Source organism: Hydra vulgaris, chromosome 02 (assembly GCF_038396675.1).
Source record: "Hydra vulgaris chromosome 02, alternate assembly HydraT2T_AEP".
Lineage (NCBI taxonomy): Eukaryota > Metazoa > Cnidaria > Hydrozoa > Anthoathecata > Hydridae > Hydra > Hydra vulgaris.
Window position 1 is genome coordinate 49,433,583 of NC_088921.1, and position 17,960 is coordinate 49,451,542.

The 17,960-nt window shown below is 32.0% G+C and overlaps 1 protein-coding gene and 1 non-coding gene across 2 annotated transcripts; one reads left to right on the plus strand and one right to left on the minus strand.

The window, feature by feature from the left end:
* Nucleotides 1-2,496: 2,496 nt before the first annotated feature.
* Nucleotides 2,497-2,568, minus strand: trnae-uuc (transfer RNA glutamic acid (anticodon UUC)). Its single transcript has one exon. It is a non-coding gene; the product is annotated as a tRNA-Glu (tRNA).
* A 185-nt stretch (nucleotides 2,569-2,753) lies between these two features.
* LOC136076116 (uncharacterized) lies at nucleotides 2,754-4,445 on the plus strand. The gene is made up of 2 exons (XM_065789582.1): nucleotides 2,754-2,989; nucleotides 3,361-4,445. The coding sequence occupies exons 1-2, from the start codon at nucleotides 2,932-2,934 to the stop codon at nucleotides 4,443-4,445; spliced, it is 1,143 nt and encodes a 380-aa protein (XP_065645654.1). The 5' UTR covers nucleotides 2,754-2,931.
* The last annotated feature ends 13,515 nt before the right edge of the window (nucleotides 4,446-17,960 follow it).

Genomic DNA, 17,960 nt, shown 5'->3' on the forward strand with positions numbered 1-17,960 from the left:
TGAACCTTTTCTTGGCCTTGGTTATAACATTTGACGGTAATTTACTCGTAACCTTTTTTAATTTTTTAGTTACTTCTTTAGGTGAGCAGTATATTTTAAAGAAATAAACTTTTATGATGGGTATGAGAGTTGATGGCAGAATCTGATGTTAATAAAAGTGTACTATATAAATCTATTTCTGTAGAAATAAATAATGCATAAGTTTATAGAGCTTAAAATACCATTCATTAAACTAACTAAATTCTAAAAAAAATTACTTTTCAAACAACATTTTATAGGGTAGTAGTAACAGTATCGAAAACAGCCAAACTGATTAATCTCGAAAAGGAACTTTCCGGAATAACATCGAAATAGAGAATAACATCGAAATTGTAAAAAAAGGAATTGTATCGAAAATCCGAAAAACAGAATAATCTCGAAATTGTGAAAAAAGGAATAATATCGAAAAGGGCCTTTTCGGAATGATATCGAAAATGAGAATACATCGAAATTGTTAAAAAAGAACTAGTATCGAAAATCCAAAAAGAAGAATAATCTCGAAAAAGCTCAAAAGAGAACAATATTGTAAAGGAACTTACCGGAATAACATCGAAATTGTGAAAAAAGGAATACTATCGAAAATTCAAAAAACGGAATTAGATCGAAGTTGTGAAAAAAGGAATAAAATCAAAAAGGGACTTTCCGGAATAATATCGAAAATGTGAAACAAGGAATAGGTTTGAAAATTTCAAAAGCAGAATAAATAGATCGCCAGTATTTTGCGGTTTTGAATTAAAGTGTAGTAATTATACTGTATAATTGTATAATTTATACAATATAAACTAAAAGTTCTATTAGTAGAACAAAAAATATTGAATGTTGTGTTGTTGGCTATTTATAAAACGATTTAAAACAAGATGTTTTGATTTTATTTACATTTAATGCCGTCAAACCATAAAAAGTTACAAAATTTTTAGTCAAAATCAATTAAGACTTACGAACCATAAAAAGTTTAAAGGATAAAGTTACTTGTAAATATGCAAAACTATATGCCAACTAAGTCATCTGTTATATGTGCAAAAAAATTTCAAGAAAAAAAATACTTTAAAACAAGGAGAGCAGGATAAAAGATCCTGCTTAATAAAACAATTAAAAAAACTAATTAAAAAATCCTGATTAATAAAACAAGAAGAGCATGCTAAAAGATCCTTTTTAATGAAAGATTATAAACAATACCCACTTTACCTCCAAATACCATGGAAAAATTACTGTTACATGTAGTCATCTGGTCATTCTGTTCCAGAATGTTTAACATTGTAAATACAAAAAAAATATTGTGCACACAATTTTAAATACATTGCTGGTATGGTATGTAGCTACCAAATGTTAAAAATTAATTATCATATTGTATTTTACAAGATGTTAATTAATAAAATTTCCATACCAGTAGTTATTGAGTTTATTATACAAGTTGCTGAGAGCTTAAATGAATATATTTTACAAGTTGTCTATTATCTTTACATAACGTTTTGTTATAGTTATAAAAATGCCTTACATATTTATGTTGGAGCACTTTCCTACTTACTTACAAAATCATACAGAATCTGTTTGGTTTGGTTTGGTTTTTGAAGAACTTAAAAAAAAAATAAAGAAGATATTAGAAAATACTGATAGATATGCATTATTTTACTGTTATACTTCGATGCAATTATTCAAAGCATATATTATATCACCATTAAAAATTATTTGGAAAGATTTTCCATTGCTTTCTTTATTGAAAACACATCTGGTAATATCGACACAATAGAATATGCAAAATTATTACTCAATATTGGCCCAAAATGTTGCAAGATAACTGTTTAATATTTGATGAAATGTATTTACAGAAATATACAGAATACTCTGAACTTTGAACTAAAAAAAACTTAAGTTGATACTTTTCAAAAATGGTATGCAATGGAAAATTGTTAAGAACATTCATTAAATAATAGGAACATTCCGTACATAATAAAAACTGCTTCAGTTATAAAAAATTGATAGTAATTGATTGAGAAACGAAACGATTGAAACTGTGACTATTTTTTAAACAGTGCTTTTGGTGTGCAAACTTATATATTGTATTGATAAGTTCTCTAACAACATTTGGGAATATAGAGTTTCTTAAAAGTTTCTTAAATTTCAAGTTTTAAATCAAATTTAATTTCATTGCACGTGCAAATTAAGCTGTTCATTTAAACTGCTTAATATTTTCGATGTTAATCATTAAAATGAGTTTTCGATCTTATTCCGTTTTTATTGATTTCGATATTGCTCCGCATTTGTAAATTTCGATATAAAAACTTTTCGATATTAATCTGAAAATCACATTTTCGATCTTCATCATTAAAATGGATTTCGGTCAGTTATCATTTGATATTAATCATTTTTCGATCAGTAATTCTCGATACTATTCCGCTTTCCCATTTTATATAAAAGCATTCATTATATTACGAGTTACTATTACTACATAAAAAGAAACTCCCGCACGGGGAATCGAACCCCGGCCGCCTGGGTGAAAACCAGAAATCCTAGCCACTAGACCATGCGGGATATGCTACTACAAGATAATTTATTAAATATAAACAACATAAAATAAAGATTTTTAGTAGGAAAAAAATTTGCACTTGTTTGGTAAATATTTTACTACAACGACTAATTTTTATTTAATATAAAACGACTATAATTGAGGGGCTCAGAGGAAAAAGCATACAAATGACATTTTTTACCAAAACGATCTAAGTGCATCATTGGATAGCTAAAGCACGGTTCTGTTTAGAGGAAAAATAATACAAGTGATTTTTCGAACAACCAGCGCATTCTGTGTGCGGGCAATAATACTTCTTCACCAATGTTGTGTTTTGGTTAGGGGAAAAACAGTACAAGTGACAGTCCAAATATTCTGTTTACATAGAAATGGCGGGATCGTCGTCTAAACGACTTGATTTGAGGTCTTTAGAAGATCTAATGAATGGTAAATATACATTTTTACATTGTTCTATGCAACACAAACAAATACTTAAAGTTTATAATGTAAATATTTAAATAAATCTGGTCTAGGCTGCATTAGACATAACCTAACCTAACTTTTGAAGTTGTATCACTTCACTTAACATCTGCCCTTGATTACTTTTCGGTTTAAAATGGCTCAGAGTTAAACTTAATACTCTTACTCTGAGGAGTCATTCATAATACTATATAATATATAATATTATGAATGACTCCTCAGAGTAAGAGTATTAAGTTAGGTTACATAGTACATATTATATATTAGTACATAATATTACATACATAATAATATTAGTACATAATATTATTATGTACTAATTTTGTATTTGTGTGTAGAATCTGAGTCCGATGTGGACGATCCTGAGAGCGACGAGTATCGACCGTCGTCAAACTCTTCTTCGGATGCTGTTCAGGAATCCAGTGGAGACGATACTGAAGAAGAAGCACATGTTGAACCTGAGCCTACCCTACCTCCTCCAGTTCCTCAACAGAGAAAAGGTTGTAAGCGACAACGGAACGAAAGTAAGAAGGAAGTTGCTAAGAGGAAGCGTAACTCTGGAGTCGCATATACCGGCCACAGAGGCATTCTTAAAGCAAGCAGATCTGTGAAACCTTACATGCACAGGTGCCGTTACAAATGCTGCTTAAATATAACTGAAGACCAGCGACAAACTGTCTTCAATTATTTCTGGAAGCTTGGTTCGTTTGACCTTCAAACGGCATATCTGAATGGGTGTGTGAAGGTCGGTGAGCCGAAAAGGGTGAATGCAAATGCTACTGCAATTAAGACCATCTCGAAAACTATATCCTTAATGGGCCATCGAGTGTGTAAAGACTTTTTTTTAAAGACACTAGACATATCAAACTCTCGTTTTTGTCATGTTACGAAAAATAGGTCCAAAAGCGGGATATCTCCCCAAGACGGTCGAGGAAAGTGGCCAGACAAGCATAAGATCTCGGATTGTGATCTAGACTTCGTACGGTCGCACATTAACTTGTTCCCAAAATATAAGAGTCACTACAGTAGGCATGATAACCCCAACAAGACTTATCTTCCATCTCACCTCATATTACAGTGCATGTACAACATGTACGTAGAAAAGTGTGTAGAAGTCAACCGGAAGCCCGTTCTGCTGTGGTGCTACAGGAACATATTCAACAAGGACTTCAACATCAGTTTTCATCCACCTCACACGGATACTTGTCATAAATGTGATCGGTTTGAAAACCTATTGAAGACCTGCGTTGACGGTGAGGCAAACAGTATAAAAACGGAACGGGATCTTCATCACCGGAAGGCTGACAAAGCGTTGGAATCTAAAAGGTCAGCCAAACAACAGGGAAAGTGTGAGGATACCGTTGTGGCTATCACATTTGATCTGCAACAAACTCTATCGACCCCAGTTCTTACAACAAATTAAGTTTTTTATATGCGTGTCCTGTGGACATATAATTTTGGCATTCACAACCTTGCAACAGGCAAGGCGGACATGTTTTTTCAAGTATGAGTAGCCTCCTGCTTGAAAAAGTTCGTCGATGGTTTGCCTGACAATGTTAAACACATTGTAGCCTTCAGCGATAGTTGCGGAGGGCAAAACAAGAATAAAAATATCCTAAAGTTCTGGATGTATGTGGTGAAAGAAACGGTTATCGAGACGGTGAATCACAAATTTTTGGAACCTGGCCACACCTACATGGAATGTGACGAAGACTTTGAAATCATTGAAAAGACCAAGAAGAAAACCCCATATGTATTTGTACCTGACGATTGGATTAATACTGTTCAACTGTCCAGTAAGAACTTTCGCGTCACGAAAATGTTGACTGAAGACTTTATATCCGTCGCAAACATGGATGTAATCACAAAAAGCACAAAGAAGGACTCTGAGAAAAATCTAATCCGCTGGCGGGAAATCCGTTGGTTACGGGTACAAAAAGACAGACCAACTGAAATGCAGTTTAAAGAGAGTCTTACCGAAGACTTAATTCCATTTAAGACGGCAGACTGGTCGAGCAGTTTTGTAGGTAGACCTCCGACGATTCGACTAGATCCGTTGTACGACCAGCCATTAGAAATAAAGGCTGCCAAGTGGGAAAATCTTCAAGAATTGCTGGAGTTGATTCCCCCAGTGCATCATCAATTTTATCGAAACATGCGGCACACCCCTATTCTAGTACGCGGCCGGGGTCGCGGAAGGGGTGCTGTGATTACACGAGGAGGACGAGGAGGACCTGGAGGACGTGGAGGACGTGGAAGAACTACAGCAACAAGAACTGCAACTCAGGTTACCACGTCTTCTGACGAAGAAGACGATGTCGATGAAGATGAACTTGATCGCATGATGGAAGAAAGCGATTAGTTTGGTTAATATACCCTAATTAAAATATATTCTAAAATTACCTCTTCTTTTAAATCTATATCATATTTTTAAGTACATGTTAGTTATCAAATTATAACTTTTCTAATGCAGACATACTGTTGTAGTGTTTAAAACAATAAAATGTAAATCACTTGTACTGTTTTTCCTCTGACTAATTGTACACGTCTGAATAATACAAGTGACTCTTACCTTAGTTTGACCTGTCAATATACATTTAATTTTTGAAATTTTACAAATAATGCCTAAAAGCACATATTTTCCAATTTTTTTTTTTTTTTTTTTTTTTTAATTTTTTTTTTTTAGGTGCCCCAAGAAGTCCTAACGGTCTTGTCACAGAGCACCGCGGAAGTGCATTTAACCAGGAAGTTCGCGCCTCCTTCCTTACCGTGACGCGAAAATATGTCCAGAGCTTGTTTCGAACCTGGATCTCCTACTTATAAAGCAGGCGTTCTAACCACTGCGCCACGGCCGCACATTTATTCACGCACTATGCCACGGCCGCACAATTATTCAATCACTTTTTGTTTTTAAAATGCACCATAAGAATTTACAATAAACAACTTTGCAAAATAGTGTTTTTATCCCTTGTTAAGAAATATCACTTGTATGCCTTTTCCTCTGAGCCCCTCAATTGATTTAATATAAAAATTTAGCTCATATAAAAAAAAATTTGGTTATGTTTTTAAGATTTAAGATTTTGAAATAGCTTATAGATTATTGTATGAAATATGAAATTTATTGATGACGGGTCCGTACCGTGAAATTTTTTAGAGAAAGTGGTTTTTAAACAACAAACCCTCCCCCTCCCCCTCCCCTCCCCTTCTTAACGGAACGGGCATGGATAAATATAAATTTAGTTAAGAATAGTAAAAAAAATATTTTATCACGCTGTTGCTTCCAAGTTTAAGGCTTTTTTTGTTCCCAGACTCGAATCATTTCAATTTTTTGCCAAGCATCCTTATTTGTCATTGGAGCTTGCGCCATGTCTGGAAGTTAGCTATTTGAATCATCAAAAAATGCTGCATCCGCCCCTGACGCCTCTATGCAACTTGATGGCTACAAGCTAGATTTTTATAAAACCTTTCGTTTTTAAGAATTTCTTTAATATCCGGATCGTTTTTAAGAACTTCTTCAGTATTTCCAGAAAAAGAAGATTTTTTGACTAAGCTACTGGAGTTTAATAGAACTCTTCAAAGTGAAGTTTGAACTTTCTGTACCAGTAGAGCTAACAGACAATCAAATTTTTTAACTTTAGGTAAATTTCTGGAACCATACACGATAATTTTCGTAACAAAATTTATTTAATTTTTTTGTTTAAACCTCTTAACAATTTTATTTAATTTATGTAATACTTATTTTAAAGTTTTTAGTTATATATATTTTTTATTTTAACAATTTTAATATAGAATTTCACGTCCTATGTTAATCTGAACAACATTACCTAGCTAAAATAAAATTTATGTTGCATTAGAACAATTTGTACAAGTTTATTATTTATTTATTTAAAAAAAAAAAAAAGAAGTACAAGTTGCAGTAAACTTTAATTTTAATTTTTTTTTTTTTTTTTGTACGTAGATTAATGGAAATAGCATCCAATATTTTCAAAAATATGTAGATAAATGGAAAATTTCAAGACTCAGAAGAAATGATAATTTTTATGCTAAATTGAAAACTTTGACAACATGTTTAATATATGTAAATCTCCCCGGTAGGGGTGTTCAAGTAATCGGAAAAAATTACTTAAGTAATTTTTTTCAAATTACTTAAGTAACTTAAGCAATTTTAAGTAATTTTAGTTATTTTCCTAACAATGAAATATTACATACATTTTTGTTTCATAGTGCTATATAAAGTATACATACATTCTTGTTTCATAGTGCTATATAAAGTATACATACATTCTTGTTTCATAGTGCTATATAAAGTATTCATACATTCTTGTTTCATAGTGCTATATAAAGTATACATACATTCTTGTTTCATAGTGCTATATGGGTATACCAAATCATAACCTAGCTAAATTTTAGGATAGAACGCTAAAAACATAATTTTTCGATCAATTTATCGCTTAAAATTATCACTTGTTTTCAAATTTGTAATAAATAAAAGTCTAGAAGCACTAAAACATCTTTCTGCAACAACTGATGATGGTGCTAAAATCTTTAAAGTACAGCGCAATTTTTAAAGCATTTTTGGACAGTCATTTGGTCCTTCGATACTTTTCTAATATTCACCTCCCTAAGGCCAAGGGGGCCTTTTTAGTCGAGGAGGCTACTCTTTTTTTTTTCATTTTTCGATTGTGGTTACAACCCTCTCTCAACTTTTTAACTCCGAAACACAAACCTTGGCGAACAAGGCTGCACTGAAGAGAAACTAAGTTAAATGTGTTACTTCCAACGGCTCAGTGGAACCCAAGAAATCATCAAAATTTAAACTAAAAAAAATTATAATACTTTTATTTTCGGGTATATAATTGAAGATTTATACAAACTTTTATAAAATACCAACTTCCTTTTGATTAAATTCGGAAAAAAATTAATTGATTTTACCTAAGTAATTTACTCAAGTAACTGACTCATTTAAACAATTACTGAAGTACTTAAGTATTTAAGTAACTTGAAACAACCCGACTCCCCGGTCTCCCCTATATGTTCATGTAAATGTTATAATACAGGAGTAGAAAAAGAGAAATACAAATGTACTTATAAAGTCCCAATGATAGAATGGGATGCGTTTGTTAGACAAAAGTGACACAAAAATCAACTTGGATCACTTGGTCATACCTACACATCTACTGAAAAAAAAACTGAAACACGAATTGTAACAAGGCAGAAGCAGTTAAATACGCACAATAATGTTGAAAACGAAATGGATTGCGTTACCGATGATAATTTGTATGAGGAAAATATCGAACAAGATGAACCTAATGGCGAAAAAGACAAAATTTATGAATCTGATAATGTCTTAAACAATTGTAATCAAATTGAAATTTTTACAATGAGCTAGCTATCGTGGCAGATTATTGTCGTGTCAGTTGCAGAGCGACTGCTGCTATTGTTAATGCTGTTCTAAATGACATTGGAATACTAAACTAATTAAATATGCTGACAGGAAAAAAGTATAACGAGAAAGGTTTTGTGTTGGACAAAAAAAATAGTTCATATTTCTATTTGATCTTAGATTATACTTATCATTTAGCTTTATTTCGAACTTATAATTAAAATTTACTAGTAAAAGATTGTTGTAGTATCTATACATAAAAATTAGATGCTGGTAGGTATTTATTTCAAATATATCCATCGTTCTCATATCTTTCATAAGAGGTTTTGCATGCTCACGTTTATGTTTAGAGTATATGATTCAGCAAGCGTGTTTTTGTAGCTTATAAATTTTTTCAAGTTTTGTTTTATGCGTACTTGCCCATGATATATTAGCATAGTTAATGAAACAGTGAATCAGCCCAAAATGTATCAATTTGAAACTTGAAATATTCACGTATGGGCGGACTCGATACATTACGCCAATAGTTCTGGTGATTTTTGATTGAATATAGTTTATCTGGGAAAGTCAGGATTAACTTTCATCAACAAGAATTCCTAGGAATTTTATACTTGTTTGCTTTTTAATTAATTTATCATTTAAATAAAGTTCAGGCAACTTAAGTGGAATGTATAATTCTTGTTTTTTATGAAATAGAGTATAATTTATTTTCTCAACATTAAGTGACAGTTTGTTTGCCCTAAACCAAATATTAACTTTATTTAATTCCACATTTATATCTGAATAGTATTATTATTGGTAAGAAATAGATTTGTATCATCTGCAAACATTATTGAATTTAGTTTTAATGATGCATTACAAAAGTCATTAACATAAATAAGGAATAGGAGCGGACCAAGGATTAATCCCTTGATTCATCCGGACTAATTCCAGACTTATCCGGTAAACTACAAAGTCCGAAAATTTTTATTCAAAAAACAGAAAGCGCCGATATTTTTTAGAATTTTAGAAACTATACCATAAACACATTATAACATAATTATAATAAATAATATCATTGAATATAATAAACAAATACGCTATCATCTGATTTTTCGCTTTTTAGTTTCTTACAAAGTTCATTAACGTTCTATTCTAATAGATGTTTTTAATAACTTGTGACTATGAAAATAGCCATTTCTTTAAAAATTCAACACATAACAGCTCATCAGTATAACATTTAGTTCATGATATAGATCTTCCTAGACTAGTTAATTACTAGTTAAAATTTATAAAAGCATTTCTGAATTTTTTTTTAAAACAAAAAACAGCAAAACTTTGAATTGTTATTATAAACAATATTGAGATTTCTTTTCTACCGAAAAAAAAAAAACTAATCAAAGTTATTAACTATAGCATAACATTCAAAAAAACACTCAGCATTCTGTTTATTCTACCTTTATTTTAAACAGTTATTCGAAGAAATGTCACTTTGTTTTTATAAACTGTTTAGCCATCACTCTTTTTTATCCGTTTCGTTTTTGTTTTTTTTTGCAATAGAGGTACATATCAGATATCATAAACAAGTAATCAGCTGTATCCCTAGTGTTTTTTGCCAAGAAAGTTAAACGTGCATGGCCAAATTGTGCAGTTTTATTTTCCTTGATTCTGGCTTCAATAGTACTCTCAGACAAAGTACCTATTGAAAAATAAATAAAATACCTTATAAAAAAAGCGCCATGAATTATCATTTTATGGACAGATTGTGACAAAGGTATGGCTTTTTAAAATGTATCATTATCATAAATATTTCAGAAAATTTGCCTGAGAAAAAGGAACAGATAAATACCAAATAAGAAACATCAGTCATAACTGTTCAATACACCACAAGGGCTCAGCAGGCTCAATGGAGACACAAGGAGCTATGGCAATTTTTAATCGATCAATTAAACAAAATGGTTTGCGCTTTAAAAATTATGTTGGAGATGGTGACAGCAGCTCATTTCTTAAGGTTGTAGAAAGTAATTCATATGGTGAAGATTTTGTTATTAATAAACTTGAATGTGTTGGTCACATACAAAAGAGACTTGGAAATAGACTACGTTGACTACGCTACGACAAGTATGAAAGAACAAATTTTAGTAGATGGGAAAAAACTTGTTGGAAAAGGGCTCTTAACTGAATCTGCAAAAACTACTTTGGCATGTCCATCAGTCAAAACTCTGCAGTTTATAGCATGAAAAAAGTTATTATTGCAGTTTTGCTTCATTGTAGTAAGTGAGACACTTTAGCTCAAAATCATCTATATTTTCCAAGAACCAATGATAGTTGGTGCAAATAATACAAAGTAAATGGAGTGAAAAGGTTAAGTTATGAACTTAAATTGTCACTGCCTGCTACTATTAGAAATGTTTTGAAACCAATTTTTATGGAGGTAAGTAATGATAGTTTATTGATTAAAAGTTTGCATGGAATGACCCACAATGCCAATGAGTCACTTAATGCAATGATTTGGTCTCGATGCCCTAAAAGTCAACATTGCAGTCAAAAAATAATTAAAATTGTTGTTTGTTCAGCAATTATTCATTTTAATGATAGTTTTAATGGGATTTATAACGTATTTAATTTTTTAAACAATACTCCTGGGCTTCATTTTGCATAAATGATCCAAAACGAGACTTATGTAGAATAAAAAAGCTAACAAGAAGTCAAGTAGTTCCTGTAATAAGCAAAGGAAATTTTTAAGAGCTAAAAGAAAAGATTTTATTGATGAACAGACAAACACAAATGGCTGTGAGTCATATGACTGGAGCATATTAATTTTTTTTGTGCGCGATGTTTTTTAATGCTTGTTTTTTTTTCTATTTAGTTTCTTATTATTGTTTTTCTCGGTTTTTTTTCCTATTTTTAGTCACTGTTTCCAGAATAAAATTTCTTAAACTTTACAATTTGACCTAAAAATTTCCCAAGTTATTCTTTCAGGTTTAATCTACAACCTGAACTAAAATTAATTTTTTCTTTAATTATGTATTTTCAGAAATTTTCGTCTTAGAACCAACGTAACTATAGTCAATTTTGGATATATATGGTCTTTTATCAATAAAATATTTTCTAGGGGAAGATTGCGTAAGATAAGCAGGTTCATACGATGGTATAACCTCTTTTACGGGTAGACTAATAATTTTTTCACGAATTTTTTTGGTTAAGAATATTCATACAAGTTCTATGGTGTTATTTATTTTAATTTCTTGGTTGTATAGTAAACATTCTTTGATTGTTTTACTGTTAAAAAAATTTACCATCCCCGTTATAACTATTTATTATTCAATATTTTGTAATTACGTTAGAACGAAACAAGATTATAAAAAATTTATTACATCCTCAATATTTCATACTTATCTACTGCTAATTCCATGGATTACATGAGATAATACATAAGCTATACAAATTATGCTGGTACTTGGTGAAGTCATGTCATGTCCTGCTGCCTTGTAGGATACGCCATTTTAGGCAAAGGCTAGGAGATGCCAACTCCGACTTAAAACACACCCTGCATTGGCGCTCTTAGTTGAGTAAAGACTGGAGATGGTGTCTCGATAAAAATACTCATCTTGGGCAGATGTTAAATGCATCCGGCTAGTGTCTTGTAGAAGACCTCCTAGGCAAAGACTTAAAGGGTAAACAGATTCTATCTGTTGACCAGCCTCGCACCCCTTCTTCATCTATTAGGCTGGCGCAGATGTGTTTTAATACATTGTTTCCAGTTTAGGATGTTGAATGCCCGATCTTTTTGACTTAATGCATGGGTTTTACTTGTGTCTTTGTTTTTATGACTAGGCAACTCATTCTACTGTCTCCTAATGAGGGTACAGCTCTAAAACTCAGCTTTATGGTTCCAAGGCCGGCTGGTAGTCAGGTTTCCCAAACTCTGTGGTAGCTCTCAGAGAGGCTGATTCCATCAACAGCTGAAAAATATCAAAGTATTAACAGTGCCATGTTGCGCATGGATGGTATCCCTGTTTGTACTTTTGAAGTGCATTGCCAAGGCCACATTTGGAGCCCTTTCTTACGGCTTAGAGTTTATTAAAAGTAATGAGACAATTGCTTGTTTTAAACAGTGTACTGAGTACTATCTATGCTTTGAGTCAAGTTCTTTAACAAATTTAAAAATGAATAAAGTACTAAAAACTAAAAAACGGAAAAAACATCGTCATCACCAAGTTCTCTAAACCTATCATTCATTAATATTCGTGGTCTTTAAAGTAGCTTTTCTTCTGTTGAGTCTTATTTCTTGCAAAGTTCACCAGACCTACTTGCTCTTTGTGAGACTAATTTGAGTTCAGCTGTCTCATCTTTTGATCTTAGTGTTGATGGGTATCTTCCTTTAATTTGTAAAGATTCCAATAGTCATATGCTTGACCTGGGGATTTACATTCGTAAAAATTCACCCATTTGTCGGGAAACTAGGTTTGAATCCACAGATTATTCTTTTATGTGCTTTCATTTAGCACCACTTTACTCTATTGCTTTTCTCTTTATTCTATATTGCTCTCCTTCATCTTAAGACTGCACTCTTTTTGATGTTATTTCTGATCATATTGACCAAGCCCTCTCTCTTTATTCATCAGCCAATATTGTTGTTGTCAGTGACTTTAATACTCATCACACTGATTGGCTTGGCTCTAGTGTCGGTGACTCTGCAGGCATTAAAACCTACAACTTTTGCTTTTCTTAATTTCTAACTCAAATAGTCAACTTTCCAATTCGCTTTTCAGACAATCCGAATCATTTACCTTCTCTACTCGATTTATGTCTTGTTTCTGATCCTAGCCAGTGCACAGTTTCTCTACATTCACCCTTAGGTGCTTTTGATAACAGTTTGATCTCTCTATAACTATTATCTCATTTTTCTTCTTCCCCCTATCATCGTACCTCTTACAACTACCTTAAAGCTGACTGGGACTCTTTACGTGATTTTCTTCGTGATGGCCCTTGGGTAGAAACCTTTCGTCTTCCTGTTGACAAATATGCTTCCTACATAACTTTGTGGATTCAGGCTGGCGTGGAATCTTATATTCCCTCTCAACGATTTCAGGTCAAGTCTCACTCTCCTCCATGGTTTTCTTCACACTGTGCTGCTACGATTGCCAATCGAAACCGTTACTTCTATATTTATCAGCAAAACAATTCTCCAGAAAATAGACGTCTGTTTATTACTGCTAGAAATCATTGTAAAAAGGTTTCGTCTAACGCCAAAGCCAGCTATTCTCAGGTCATGAAATCTCGTATTTCATCACAAAAATTAGGCTTTTATGACTTCAGGAGAATCTTTAATAGTATCAATAATAAGGGCAAATCTTTAATTCCACCTCTCTTGTATGGTTCAGACTTTGTCATCTCACCTAAAGACAAAGCTGAATTGTTTGCTAAAAACTTTTCATCAATATCATCTCTTGATTCCACTAGTTGCGTTCTACCTGATATTGCCAACAAACAGGTTGATCCATTGCTTGACATTCATATCACTCCAGCATCTGTATCTAAAGTGATTTCCTGCCTAGACTCTTCTATAGCTTGTGGCCCGGACAACATACCTGTTATAGTCTTGCAGAAGTGTTCTGCAGAGCTACCGTCTATACTTTCAAAACTATTCAACAAGTGTTTATCAGAGTCTTGTTTTTCAGCGGTATCTGTTATCCCTATTTTCAAAAATTCTGGAGAGCGAACTGATTCTTCCAACTAACGTCCCATTAGTCTTGTTCCTATCATAAGCAAGGTTTTTATATCTTTAATTAACAAAAACTTAATCTCTCATCTTGAATCTAATAACTTACTTTCTGATCATCAGTATGGATTTCGATCTTCTTATTCTACAGCTAATTTGCTAACAGTAATAACCGATAGGTTTTATCGTGAAGTAGATAAAGGTGGAGAGGTTAAGCCTATCGCTCTTGACATTTCTAAAGCTTTTGATAAAGTTTAACACGCTGGTCTTCTCCATAAGCTTTTTTCTTATGGTGTATCTGGTAGCATCTTTCAGATTATTGAATCCTTCCTTTCCAATCGTAGTATAAAAGTTGTCCTCAATGGACAGCACTCTTCTTCTTATTCTGTAACTTCAGGGGTTCCTCAAGTTTCTATCCTTTGGCCTATACTCTTTTTAATTTACATTAACGATCTTCCAGGTATTCTGACATCTAAGGTGGCATTCTTCGTTGATGATACTACCATTTATTTTTGTCGCGATAAGAAGCCAACACTATCTGACTGCTTGGAGGGGGCATTTGAGCTTGAAAAGGATCTTATTTCTGCTACAACATGAGGCTTACAGTGGCTGGTGAACTTTAATTCAGATAAAACTCAATTTTTTCAGCCAATCGTTATCGCAATAATTTAGATTTTCCTATATTTATAAACGGTACTCGATGAGTCATCTACCCTTCATCTTCTAGTATTAACACTTCCTTTTTTTTTTTTTTTTAAAAAAAAAGCTCTTAATTCCGATCTTTCTTGGAAACCGTATATCAAATCCGTTGCAAATTTAGAATCTGCTAAGGTTCCATCTCTTTATCAAGCTCGATACTTTCTTACTTCGGATTCTATTCTCTATCTCAATGAATCTCAAATCCGGCCTTGTATGTTGCCATATCTGGGGCGGATCTTCTAATGATGCCCTTTCTCTTTTAGACAAGATGCAAAAACGCATTTTAAACATAGTTGGACTTGCTCTTGCAGCCAACCTCCACCAGTATTACATCGTCGTAATGTTGCTTCTCTTTCTCTTTTCTACAAATACTATAAATGGACACTGCTCTAAAGAGCTAGTGTCTCTTGTGCCATCTACTAAAATTTATTTTCGTTATACTCGTCATTCAATTAAGTCTCATCCTTTTTTCTGTGACTGTTCCTAAGTGCTCCAAAAACTCTTATTCGTCTAGTTTTTTTCCTCGAACATCAGCTCTTTGGAATTCACTTCCTTCATCTTGCTTTCCTGATTCGTATAATTTGCAATCCTTTAAATCCTTTTTTTCGTCTGTCAATCGTTATCTTGCTCTACAATCTTCATCTTTTTCTTCCAGTATCTTTCAACTCTAATTAGTGGTTGCTTGCAGCCTTGTTGGAAGCAATGACGTTAAAAAATAAAAAAAAATGTTGCTTCAGATAATACGTTTTGAGACGCTCAAGATGAGATGCTCAAGATGAGATTTAGTCCCTGTGTAATAAGATTGTCTTTACGCACTTTACGCACTGAACGGACGTGTTTCAAGAGCAAGAAAAAAATAATGGCAAAAATTACGATTGCACAAATGAAAGAATTTATGGATTTACACGAGAATACTATACTGAAAATTTTTAATGACAAAATAGAACGACTTGAGGCAAAAATATTTATTATACAGGAAGAAAATAAAACTTTAAAAACTGAAGTATGCGAACTAAAAAAGTCGATGGAATTTATAAACGAAAAGTATGAACGTGTGTTGACTGAAACTAAAAAAAACGTACCGACATCTAACGAACAAAATAAAAACATTAAAATATATGAAAACGAAGATATTATTAAAGATAAAATGGCGGAGCTTGAGGATCGAAGTCGCCGAAATAACCTCAGAATAAATGGTATTGATGAAAGCATATATGAAACTTGGGAACAAAGTGAAAAAAAAGTTCAGGAGATTTTGAAATCTAAACTTGGTTTTGCAACTGACTTTAGCATTGAGAGAGCACATAGAGTTCGAAAAATCGGACGGATGAAAAAAGCAGAACTATTATCGTTAAGTTTTTGAACTACAAAGACAAAAGCATGATACTGGACAACTATGTGAAGATGAAATTATGGAATCAACACCTATACATAAACGAAGATTTTAGCGAGCGAACGAATGAAACAAGAAAGAGACTTTTTATAGAAGCAAAAGAACTACGATCAAAGGGTAAGTTTGCCAAAGTCATTTATACTAGTTTCACGAGATTTTTAAATTTAAACAGAAATTCTTTTTTTTAAATATTTTTATGCTAATAATACTTTTAAAATGGATTCAAACAATTTAGAATCAAAATTTTTTAATTTTTCTCATACAAATAATTTTGAAACTAACGAAAAATTTGATCAAGATCTAAACAATTTTTTTAATACAGGTGCTCAACAAAGCAACCCTTTTTATTTTTATAACAATAAAATAAAAGAATTTCTGGAGCGGGATTGTATTAATGTTATTCATTTCAATATAAGAAGCTTAAAAAAAAACTTTGAAACATTTTGCAATAACTTGGAGGAAACTTCAAATATTTTTAACATAATATGCGTGACAGAAACGTGGTGCAGTTCTGATGATGCTACGTCAAACGCAAATCTCCACCTTTCAGGCTTTAATATGATCCCACTCGCGCGTAAAACAAATAAACGAGGTGGTGGTGTTCTTATTTACTTAACCACAAGCTTGCGATTTATTATCAGGCCTGACATGAGTATTTCCGATGGCGATAAAGAAGTTTTAACGATTGAAATTACAACCCAAAATAATAAAAATATACTTTTGAGTTGTTGTTATCGCCCACCTTCAGGCGTAATTGAACAATTTAATAGTTTTTTAATTACTGATATAATAAAAAAAGGTTTTCAAGAAAAGAAATTAAATTACATAATTGGTGATATGAATTTAGATTGTTTTGAATATCACTCAAATAAAAATATTAAAAAGTTTTATAATGACTTGTTTGAAAATGGAGCAATTCCTTTAATAAATAGACCAACAAGGGTAACTGCAACATCTGCCTCGTTAATAGACAATATCATAACAACTGACACATCTTATAATTTACTAAAAACAGGAATAATTAAAAGTGATACCTCGGATCATTTTCCTATTTTTTTATCTATAAATATTAATACAGATTCGATATTACATGAAAAACAGGTCATTATCAAACGCTTTATTAATGATAAAAATATTTTATCATTTAAGGAACAATTATCCTTAATAAACTGGAATTCAGTAAGTAATTTGTCAGAGGCAAATAATATGTATAATGCATTTTTTAAAGTTTTTTATGAAGTTTATGATGTAAACTTCCCTAAGTGTAAAATTAATAAAACAAAAAAAAGTTTAAAATCACCATGGGTAACAAAAGACCTTAGAAAATCCTCAAAAATAAAACAAAAACTATATATTAAATACCTTAAAGCAAAAACAATTGAAAGCAAAACACTCTATAAAACCTTTACCAAACTATTTGAAAAAAAAAAAAAAAACCTTAAAAGAAATTATTACAGCGACTTATTTGATTAATATAAAAACGACTATAAGCGAAAATGGCAACTTGTTAATGAAATCACTTGTAACTATAAAATGAAAATATGCTCTTTGCCAAAGGCAATTAAAATAAGTACTGACATTTTTTATAACCCTACCATAATAGCAAACGAAATAAACAAGTTCTTTGTATCAGTTGGACCAAACTTAGCCAAAAACATCCCCATAATTAATAATTCAATCAATTCAAAAAAATATTTGACTTCCCCTGAAATATCTTCTCTAAATAAATTTAAAGTATCTTTTGATGAATTTGAGACTG

Excerpts from the sequence above, each read along its gene's own strand:
- LOC136076116 (XM_065789582.1), top strand. The coding sequence starts at position 2,932 with ATGGCGGGATCGTCGTCTAAACGACTTGATTTGAGGTCTTTAGAAGAT. Across the intron at positions 2,990-3,360 it reads TTTAGAAGATCTAATGAATG|AATCTGAGTCCGATGTGGAC; the intron begins GTAAATATACAT and ends ATTTGTGTGTAG.